Below are 11,154 nucleotides of genomic sequence, written 5' to 3' on the forward strand. Positions count from 1 at the left end.
CAGATTTGTAAATCCCCCATGATTCAGAAGGAATTTGACAATCCTGCACGATGGCAGAGCTAACTTAAAAATTTCTCCCCTTTTTGTTTTTTTTTTCCCAAGGCAATGGAGGAGGCAGACTAAATCGCACCGGATATTATTATTATTATTATTATTATTATTATTATTATTATTATTATTTTCAAGAGAACACCCCCCCAACCTTTCTACTTTATTCCCCAGGCCTGGTGCCAAGGCATGGCTTCCGCACCGCGCCACTTTCTCACCCAACCACCAACCCCAGGGATTCTGGGAACTGAACACGGTTTTGCAGATGAAATAAAGAGGATATTGTACCAATGTCCTCTCAAAGCTGTCTGGCTGGGCAAATTCCCCAGTTGCCCTGGCATGGACACATCGATTTCCGGAGTGTATATTTAACCCGCGTACAAAAAATTGTTGGCAAGACAGCCACAACCAGACAATGCTGGGTATCAAAAAATAAACAGCCTGTGCACACATCCTAAAACCCCAATCGTATTTATATGTGCCCTGAATTAGTACAATTGGAATCTCTCGGATTATGCGTTTATTGATTGGTTAAAATTTCTCCCTATGTGAAATAATAAAGAGACAGAGGACTGGAGAGAGAGAGAGGGATAGAGAAAAAAACACCTTGGATTTCTTCAAATCAGCAATAATGTGTGTGTGTGTAAATAAATATATATATATATATGACAATTCTATCCCATTCGGTAAATTGGAAGGAAAAGTGATTAATTTACTACTTCTTTCTTTTAAAGTTCACGCACTTTATAGAGTCCCGAGATTTACGGCAGGTCGATGAAAACTACAGACTACGCAACATAATTCTCCATTTTTAAGAAATGCCACTGCAGCGCAGCAAACCTTTCTGTGTACCCTATGTAAATTTAACCATAAAATACAAAATACAGATGGGGGGAGAGACCACAAAACAGAAAGGCAAGTGCATGTAAGAATGCAGAAAGAAAAGACACAATGGCTAATAACAGCAGATCTTTCTTTGACCCAAGGATTCAGGGCACAAGTTTTGAGACTCTCGTCACATTCCCCAAATTATTAAAAAGACAAAAGGATTTATTTTGATAGAAAGCCACTGCTGATTCCCAAAGATGGACAAAACAACTTAAATCTGTATCTTTCCACTTAATTTTTTTTTCTTGCAAGCCTCATCCAAGAGTTCTGATGTATCCTTTTCTGTTTGTTGTGGGGGTTTTTTTTGCACATCTGTAAACCTCGTTTACACACCAAAGAGTTGTTCTGCTTCACCCACATTACTGCAAACTGAGTTTTGGCACAGCATAAAGCCTCTGCTGTGTGCACAAAGCCAGTTTTGGAGATTCACACACACACACACACACACACACACAGAGAGACACACAAGCCTCTTGCCAGAAGTACAGCTGCACGCTTACTTAAAAAAAATTTAAAAAATCAGCCCTTCCCATCCAGAGGAAAGGCACGTAGATTGGATTTATTCTCCCATCTTTTTACCCAAGCAAGAACTCGAGATAACTTGCTTTCCAAATGGGGAAAAAAAGAAAAAGAGACCATCTGGCACAACACAACTGCCTTAAGCAGATTCCAAGAACATTATTAGTAATGTATTTCAGGATTCATTCACATTCGTCCTCACCGTAAAGTCATGTTAATTCCAGGAAGGTCAGAATACCAGAAGCCCCAACCAGGTAACAAGCTAAAAAAAAAAAAAACTGACCCAGGCATGATATAAGGAAGCTTGAAGGATTGGGTATATATATATATATATATCCCCTCTGCCAAGAGGTAAATGTCCCACATCCCAAGCATCTCGAGCAACTTGTCCCAAGCACCCAGCAACATCGCTTGCAAGGATTCTGGGTTTACAGTTCAAATCTCTCTTTTGAGGTCTGCTGAAATCCCAACATCTTGGAGCCACCTTCTGACTTTCCAGTTATCAGCAAAGGCCTCTTCCTTTGAAGGGGGGATACCACAAGTCCCCCATGATGACGCCCCCCCAAATATAGAGACCCCCCCTCGCCTGCCCCCCCCCACAAGCCCTGGCTCACCCTGGGCGCCTTCCTCTTGTACCGATGGCTGTAGTCAAACTTCTCCTTCATCTCATCCAGGCACTGGCTCAGCCTGGCTTTTTCTTCCTTGCTGGCATAATCCTGGCTGAGGAGGATGTAGGCTCGCCAGTTGGCCGAGTCGAAGCCCCAGTGGCAAGTTCGGTTCTCCAGGGCTTTGTGGGAATGGATGACAAACTTGTGCGGCGGGTACATGAGCCGGCAGTCGAGGCACTGGATGCAAGGGGCACCGGGGCTGCTGTAGAGCTCGGGTACCAACAGGCCTTTGCATTTGCCAAAGCACTCGTGGTAGATTTTGAAGCTCCGCTCGGTGAGCTCCAGTTCCAGCTCCAAGGCGCTGGCAGTGCCAACCCCGGCTAGCTCTTTCTTGCATCGGCCAGGCGGGAAGGCTCCCCCGTAGAGTAAGGCGTTGCAAAGGCGTTCGGCGTCGGTCTTGGTGATGAGGCCGCAGGAGGGCGCCGAGAAGGGCAGGATGCCCATGACTTTGAGGATCTCCAGCTGGTCAGCGGTGCAACGGGAGCAATAGACGTGCAGCTCGTCGCAGACGGCGTTGATCTGCTGGAGGGAAAAGTCGCGCAGGACCGAGTTGAGGATCTGGGGCAGGCAGAGCCGCTTCTCGCCACCCACCACGAAGCAGGAGATGGTCTCGCCTTCCAGGACGGTCTCGCAGCGCTCCGTCGAGCGGTCCGAAGGCATGAAGAAAGGGCCCGGCATCACCGGAGGAGGAGGTGGTGGGATGGGAGGCAGAGGAGGCAAAGGATGCTCAGGGGCCATCACGGAGGAGGATGAAGATGAGGATGAAGAGGAGACCGACACAGCCACCGCTGCTTCCTTGGCGCTCTCCCTCTTGTAAAGCTCCTGAGCCCAACGAGCTGAGAAAGCAGCGGGGCCACCCAAAGAACTCATGGAGCTGAGATGAAACTGCTCCAACGTCTTCTGTAAACCTGGGTGAGGTTGGAAACCGCTCCGAGGGACTGTCTCCATCTTCGGCGGCTTGCCTGCGGAGGTCCCCCCGCGTCCCTGGTTCCTGCGGCGCCCAATTTTTCCTTTTGCTTGGGGGGCCCCGCGGGAAAGGCGCCCCAATTCCAGCCTTGGGGGGTGGTGGGGTTTTTTTTGGGGGGTGGGGGCTCTTTCCAAACACAAGGGAGAGGGGGGGGGCGATTCCAAAAAGGCAGCCCTCTCTCTCTCTCTCACCTCTCCCCTCCCCACAATCCCCTTTTTCCCCTGGTTCAGACGGTTCCTCTCTTTTTAACGCCGGAGGGGCGAGAAGGAGCCAGCCACGATCTCACATTTCCCGGCTTTCTGGATGCGCCTTCTTTTCTCTTTCGCTCCGGGCTTCCTTTTTTCCCTCGCGCCCCCCTCCCCTCCCTCCCTCCCGACGCCCCCCCAAGTTTTAGGGGGGACCAAAAAAAAAGAAGAAGAAGAAAAAATTCTCTCTGGGCCCCGCAGCCAAAAAAAACAGGGGAGGGGAAAGAAAGAGAGAGAGAGAGAGAGAGAGAGAGAGAGAGAAGTAGATCTTCGGGGAAGGGGCGGTGGTGGGGGAGAGAGAGAGAGAGAGGGAGGGAAAAAAGTTATAAAAAGAAGGGGGCGAGAGAGAAAGCAATGCCCCCGGACCCCCCCTCTCTCTTCCGTGGGAGAAAGAAAAAAAAAACCTCTGCCCCCCACCCACCCCCAAAACTAACGAGCAGGGGGGGTGGGATAAAAAGCGATCTGGAAGGAGAGAAGGGGGGGGGGGAAAGGCTGGTTTAGTAACCCTGGGGAGATCCGTCCGGGATCCAAGCGGCAACTCCTGGCGCCGGGGAAGCCGATGCCTTTCTGTCCATGGTCCGCCACAAAAGCCAGAGGAGGCGAAGAAGAAGAAGAAGAAGATCCCCGGGAGTCTCAGATATTTCCCCTTTGCCCAGCAGCGAACCGGTAGAGGCGGAAAGCAAAAAAAAAAAAAAAGCGCTGCTGCTTTGCTTGCTGGCTGGCTGTCTGTCTGTCTCTGTCTGGCGAGGACCGGCTTGTCCTTTTGATCTCGCCCCTCTTGTCTCGTGGAGAGAGGGTCGGAGAACGAGCAGTCCCCTCCGTCCGGCCCTGCTCACTTTCGCTCCAGCCCGGATTGAGGACGTTCGGGCGGCGCTGAGCTCAATGCAGGCGAGCAGGCGGGCGGGCGATCTGGCGAGGCGATGCTGCTGCTTCTGCTGCTGCTGCTGCTTGCTGCTTGCTGCTCCTCCTCTCCGTCGTCGTCCGCCGCCGCCGCCGCCTCCTCCTCCTCCACCTCCTCTGTTTGTTGGTGTCTGCTCAGCTCTTGAATGCCAGCCAAGAATGTGACCAACTCCCCAGGCTGGGCTCTTCCAGGAACCGGCGCCGCCTCCCCCCGGCTCGCCTCTCTCTCTCTCTCTCTCTCTCTCTCCTCCTCCACCTCCTCCTCGTTCCGCAAAAGGCGAGCCAAGCCACGCACATGCGCGCGGGCCCTACACAGACAGAACGAGGGGGGCGGGGGGGGAGAGAGATGCAAACCCGACGAAAGGAAGGGGAGGATAAAGCCTGCGGTTGCCAGACCTAGAGCCTGCGCAGAAAGACGGAGCGGCAGGGCGGGTTTTGCCGAAGTGGGGTTTAAAAAGGGGGCGGGGGGGGATAAATGGAGGGAGGGGGGAGCTGCCGGTTTGGAAACACGTGGGATGCTCAGGCAGGGAGGGAGGGCCCCCCCCACACACTGCCCAGGTGGAAAGAGCGGACAGGTGGGTCACTCCCAGGCCTCCAGGCTGACTGGTCAAGACTAACCAGGTAGTACCTGCCTGCCTATCGATATATATATATCCCTTATATATGATAGGGATTCATCCTGGATCTTTGCACAAAAAAAAAAAAAAAAAAGGGGAGAAATGCAATAGGAAGACACTGCCAATCTTGTTGCCTGCTTTCCCACAGAAAAGAAAACACCGGGAGCCACAAAACCCTTCCCGTGCCTGACTTGTTTCTCGAGCTAGCCTCTGTAGTTGAATTAAAGGTTCTGTTTTCTTCTGAAACTTTTCATTTTTTTTGGATTTATCCATGGTTGGCCTACCGGGGGGGGGGGGGGTTGTTGAAAAGCTCAATAAATCGCGTGCCGGCGGGTGTCGCACATTGGCGGTTGTGACGCATATTTTGAGTGATAGGGAGCCGCAGCAGAGGGGTGAAAGAGCCACATGCGGCTCCGGAGCTGCAGGTTGCTGACTCCTGGACTAGTGATTTGACACGGGCTCACAGTCAAAGAAACTCACTGGGGATGTGGGGGGGTTGGTTCTTTTCAACCTACCTCACAGGGCCGTTGTTGTTCATGAGCATTGCCTGGAGTTCCCGAAGGAAAAAAACAAACCAAATCTTGAACCTCGAGGGATGAGCGAACTGCGGGATCTATCTATCTATCTATCTATCTATCTATCTATCTATCTATCTATCTATCTATCTCTACACATACATACATACATACATACATACAACGGTGCCTAAATTATCACAAAAGAAATATGTTGTGAACCTCACTGCGAAATGCATCTAAGCCGAAGTGTAATGTGGGAAAGATTAACAGATTAACAAAAGTCGGAAGGGACCTTGTAGGTCATCTAGTCCAACCCCCCGCCCAATCAGGAGCCCCCTACACCATTTCTGACAAATGGCAGATAACCTATGCAGGATCATTCATGAATTGCTTAAACCTCCGCCTCGTATAAACTTCCATCGTTCCTTTAGTGACCGTCTGAAGTACCAACGGCACTGGGAAAAAGCGACTTAATGACTGTTTTTCCTCACTTATGGCTGTTGCAGCATCGGCACTGTCATGTGATGTGATCAAAATTCAGACGCTTGCCAACTGACTCATATTTATGACGACCGCAGTGTCCCGGGGTCGGGGACTACCTGTACCATTTTTTTGGGGGGGGGGTGGAGGGAAATCCAAGACAAACAGGCCTCTTCAATATGTGTGGTTTGTCCCAGGCACTTTAATGAGGCAGACTTTAGGAGATATCCACTACAATTCTTATACTGAAATATTTTTTAATGATCAAGGAGCAATCAATATCAACCCGTATAAACTTTACATATAAAATCAAGGCCACGCTGTCTTTGATTTTTCAATTCTGGTGTTAAACACCACTTTAGGCCTTTCCTTGAAACAAGACATATACAGTCATAAATTTGGGCGACACAATACCCCCAAAATATAATACGGGTTCCTTGATTTGGTTCGGCATTTGGTATGTTTTGTGACCCACAGTAGAGCAAGCTTCAGCATGGCGCAGCATTTGCTCATGAAGCCGTAAAGCTTTAAATTTGCTGCTGTGCCACCAAATCAAGAGGTTTTAATTTATTAAATTTATACCTGCAATTAAATGTCATCAACCACAGCCTCAAAAAAAAAAAAAAAAAAAAAAGCACAAGTTACAAGAGGAGTTCTACCATGCATAATTGTCTCACCCAAAAAAAGTAAAATTTTATATTTTGTAAGCTACTTTTTTTGGGGCCCCAGGTAAACAAACTCTGTGGCCTTTTTCAACGTTACACTGTCGACTATTTATTATGGAGAGGTATAAAAAAAAAATATGCGAAGATTTCCTCCTGTTTTAAAATGGGAGCTAAACATGCCTTAGAGATTAAATCTGCCATAAGGGAGGAAGTGGTAAATATATGGTAGTAAATCAAACATTGTTTTTGAAGATGATATAATTAATTTGCCCCTCCTCCTAATATTTAATATAAGAGATGCTCACCTTTCTTATCACAATTTATATGATACTCATAGGAAAGATCACCCCCTACTGGTGTGGATTTCAAACTGTGAGATTCTGAGTGTGATTTTTTTTTCTTTCTTTCTCTCCCGTCATGATAAAATTATTTCCTGTACTGTACAGGTACTCCTCGATTTGTGGCCACAATTGACCCCAAAATTTCTGTCGCCGAGTGAAGATTTGTGAAGTGAATTTCCCCCCCCCCCTTTTACGACCTTTCTTGGACACAGTTGTTAAGTGAATCGCTGCACGTGTCAAGTTAGTAACACGGTTGTTAAGCGAATCCGATTTCCTCGTTGACTTGGCTTGTCAGAAGGTCACAAAAGGGGATTACGTGACACACACACACACACCCAGGGGACACTGCAACCGTCATAAATATGAGTCAGTTGCCAAACGTCTGGATTTTGATCACGTGGCCATAAGGATGCTGCAGTGGTCGTAACTGTGAAAAACGGTCACTAAATGAACTGTAGCAAGTCAAGCACTACTTGTATTCCAAAACGTTTTTAATCAACCTGGTGGAATTTTTTTTTACTTTTGCTTAGTTCATCTCATAGTGGCATACTGCAAAATCTCCATTCCCACCCCATTCCAGGGGAAGGATACTGCAAAATCTCCATTCCCACCCCACTCCAGGGGAAGGATACTGCAAAATCCCCATTCCCACCCCACTCTAGGGGAAGGATACTGCAAAATCCCCATTCCCACCCCACGGGAAGGATACTGCAGAATCTCCATTCCCACCCCACTCCAGGGGAAGGATACTGCAAAATCTCCATTTCCCACCCCACTCCAGGGGAAGGATACTGCAAAATCCCCATTCCCACCCCACTCCAGGGGAAGGATACTGCAGAATCTCCATTCCCTCCCCACTCCAGGGGAAGGATACTGCAAAATCCCCATTCCCACCCCACTCCAGGGGAAGGATACTGCAGAATCTCCATTCCCTCCCTACTCCTGGGGGAAGGATATTCCAAAATTTCCATTCCCACCTTACCCTGGGACCAGCCATAGGTGGTAGTTCTCCGAACTACTCAAAATTTCCACTACCGGTTCTCCAGAACCTGCTGGATTTCACCCCTGGCATAATTCCATTTTATCAGCTCCTAAACATCCATGACTTCAACCCTAGTTTCCATTTTGTCACTTAAAACTGACTTTTTCAACATCCGGCGTGCCAAGAAAACCACGAATATACAAACTATTGGTTAGAACAAGCTTTCAGCCGTTCTATCACTCCGACCCAGTAGTATCTGGATGTTCAAATCCAGTCGCTGGGTTTAAGAAAAGATTTTTTTCTTGGAGCAGAAGAAATGGGATGAAGGTTGAAATTTTATGTTGGGGCTGTACCAAGTGGCATGCAACACAAAGCATCTGAACTCACAGATGCCACAATGCAAGTCTTTGTCTTGATTAACAATCCCAAACTGAGTTCCAGGAAGAAAACAAAGGAGAAAATATATATATATATATATATTTGACCAACACAAATTTAATGCCCAGAACAAATGGCAGCAATGGAAGGGAAAAAAAATATTTGTAGCCTACAAATTTTAGAAGGGGCATCTCGGTTGATGCCGTTGAGCGAACGGGGCCCATCCAAGCGGTTTTAAAACTTTGCTCGGCTAAAATGAGAAAGTATCCCCGTTCGCTTTTGTGAAAGTTTATTGTCAATATTATTCAGATTTCAATGACTTTGAAGGCCCTTTGGAGGTTTTAGGGGACAGCCACAACTTCAGTTGCTCTTATTAAAAAGGCTGATCTTCCATTTCCAGCACTCTCAACTAGGTTTAACGTATAGGCAAGTCCTCGACTTCCAATACAGTCCTCGTTTAGCGACCGTTCGAAGTTGCAACGGCACTGGGGAAAAAAGTGACTTATGATGGGGTTTTTTCACACTTAACAACCGTTGCAGCATCCCCATGGTGACATGATCAACATCCAAACATTTGGCAACTGGCTCGTATCTATGACGGTTGCAGTGACATAGATACGACGCTGCAACAGTGTCATATGATCCCAGGTCATATGATCCCCTTTTGTGACCACCTGACAAGCAAAGTCGACCGGGGGGGAGTCAGATTCACGTTAACAGCTGTGTGACTCAACAATTGCGGTGATTCACTTAACAACCGTGGCACGAAAAGTCGTAAAGTGAGGCAAAGTTCATTTAACCAAATGTTTCATCTAGCAACAGAAGTGTTGGGCTCAGTTGTGGTCATAAACCGAGGACTATTCTGTATACGCTTTCTGCACAAGCTCAAGCACAAGAGGTCGATGGGGTGTAGTAGACCTCCCTGCTTCTTTTTTGACACAATACTGCTTACAGACAGGCCTGAGGAAGTGGGCTCTGCTTTTAGCCTTAAAAATCTAAAAGTGATGACACACAAAGAAATAGTAAAGGGGAGGAAGAAGGAGACGAGACAGTACAAATGATTAAAGCTGCAATTATGGCTGGTTAGAATGAGAATGAGGGAATGGCTGCCCACAAGAGAACAGCAGACAATAAACAAGCTTTGCTTGTCTATTTCTATCGCATAATAAAAAGATGGAAGGGCAGTTACGAGAGAGAGAGGGGGGGGGAGGGAGGGAGGGAGAGGGAGAAGGGAAGGAAGGAAGGGAAGGAAGGAAGGAAGGAAGGAAGGAAGGAAGAAAGGGGAAGGAAGGAAGGAAGGAAGGAAGCTCAACAACCACTCATAAATCCCATGACATATAGCCTGATTGACAGGATGTACCACTTTGCAAAAGAGCACCTATTTTTAAAGAAATGTCAAGACTACGATTATATTCCATCTTGCCTCCTCCTCCTCCTCCTCCTCCTCCTCCTCCTCCTCCTCCCAGGTCTCTTCCAACCCTGTTATTCCGTGTTCTATGTTCCTTTTTCTTGATTATTTTGCATTGAAGAAAGAAAGAAAGAAAGAAAGAAAGAAAGAAAGAAAGAAAGAAAGAAAGAAAGAAAGAAAGAAAGAAAGAAAGAAAGAAAGAAAGAAAGAAAGACGGAAGGAAGGAAAAAAGGAAAAGAGAGAAATAGAAAGAAAGAAAGATGGAAGAAAGGAAGAAAGGAAAGGAAGGAAAAGAGAAAAAGAAAGATGGAAAGAAGGAAGGAAGGAAAAAAGGAAAAGAGAGAAATAGAAAGAAAGAAAGATGGAAGAAAGGAAGAAAGGAAAGGAAGGAAAAGAGAAAAAGAAAGAAAGATGGAAGGAAGGAAGGAAGGAAAAAAGGAAAAGAGAGAAAGAGAAAGAAAGACGGAAGGAAGGAAGGAAGGAAGGGAAGGAAGGAAAAGAGAAAACGAAAGAAAGACAGAGAGAGAGAAAGAAAGAAAGACAGACCGACAGACAAAAGGAAGGAAGGAAGGAAGAAAAAAAGGAAAAGAGAGAAAGAGAAAGAAAGAAAGAAAGACAGAAGGAAAGAAGGAAGGAAAGGAAGGAAAAGAGAAAAAGAAAGAAAGAAAGAAAGAAAGAAAGAAAGAAAGAAAGAAAGAAAGAAAGAAAGAAAGAAAGAAAGAAAGAAAGAAAGAAAGAAAGAAAGAAAGAAAGAAAAAGAAAGCAGGCTTTGGAGGAAGGGTTCTGGCACCATAAGGTTATTCTCTTCCTTCCTTCTTGGCTCCACAGCCGACCGCTTCTGGCACACAAACAGTCTCGTAAACTTCTTGAACTATTCAACCCTGTGATTGGTGGGTGCTCTTTTTCGGCCTGCCAGCTCCAGTCCACCCACAGATGCCTCAAAGCCCAGAAGGAAAACCAAAGCAGAAGGATTCATTTCTTCCCATATCTAACAAAGCTGTTTGTTTCTCGGGTTCTTGGTTTCCCTCATTGGCCAGCAAAACAACCCCGCTCTACCCTTGACTCCGTCTGCAACCCCTTGCCCCTTCCCTATCTTCCAGCGAGGAAAATAAACATATTTCTACCGGCCTCGTCTTGTTTAAAGGCCGTGGGGTGGGGCAGGGTGGGGACATTCTCTGGAGCTGACCTCCTGCTCTACCAGATGTTCAAAGCGATGAGAAGGGTTGACAAGATGATTGGGCTGCTCTCTTTGATGGCCCCCACAGAACGGAGGGAGGCAGGAAAAGTGTCTGGGAGTGAGAGAGAAAGAAAGGAAAGGAAAGGAAAGGAAAGGAAAGGAAAGGAAAGGAAAGGAAAGGAAAGGAAAGGAAAGGAAAGGAAGGAAGGAAGGAAGAAAGAAAGAAAGAAAGAAAGAAAGAAAGAAAGAAAGAAAGAAAGAAAGAAAGAAAGAAAGAAAGAAAGAAAGAAAGAAAGAAGAAAGACAGACAGAAAGGAGAAAGAAAGAAAGGAGAGAGAAAGAAAGGAGAGAGA

At 46.8% G+C, this 11,154-nt stretch overlaps 1 protein-coding gene across 1 annotated transcript in view; it reads right to left on the bottom strand.

The window, feature by feature from the left end:
• SKI (SKI proto-oncogene) overlaps positions 1–3,427 on the bottom strand; it is a 133,611-nt gene extending 130,184 nt beyond the window's left edge. The window contains exon 1 of the mRNA XM_070956304.1: positions 2,070–3,427. Within this exon, the coding sequence (XP_070812405.1) occupies positions 2,070–3,071 (1,002 nt within the window). The 5' untranslated portion in view covers positions 3,072–3,427. The remainder of the gene's footprint in view (positions 1–2,069) is intronic.
• Positions 3,428–11,154: the final 7,727 nt, after the last annotated feature.

This window comes from Pituophis catenifer, unplaced genomic scaffold (assembly GCF_029215685.1).
Source record: "Pituophis catenifer annectens isolate HBS135680 unplaced genomic scaffold, rPitCat1.0.hap2 SCAF_18, whole genome shotgun sequence".
NCBI classification, from domain to species: domain Eukaryota; kingdom Metazoa; phylum Chordata; class Lepidosauria; order Squamata; family Colubridae; genus Pituophis; species Pituophis catenifer.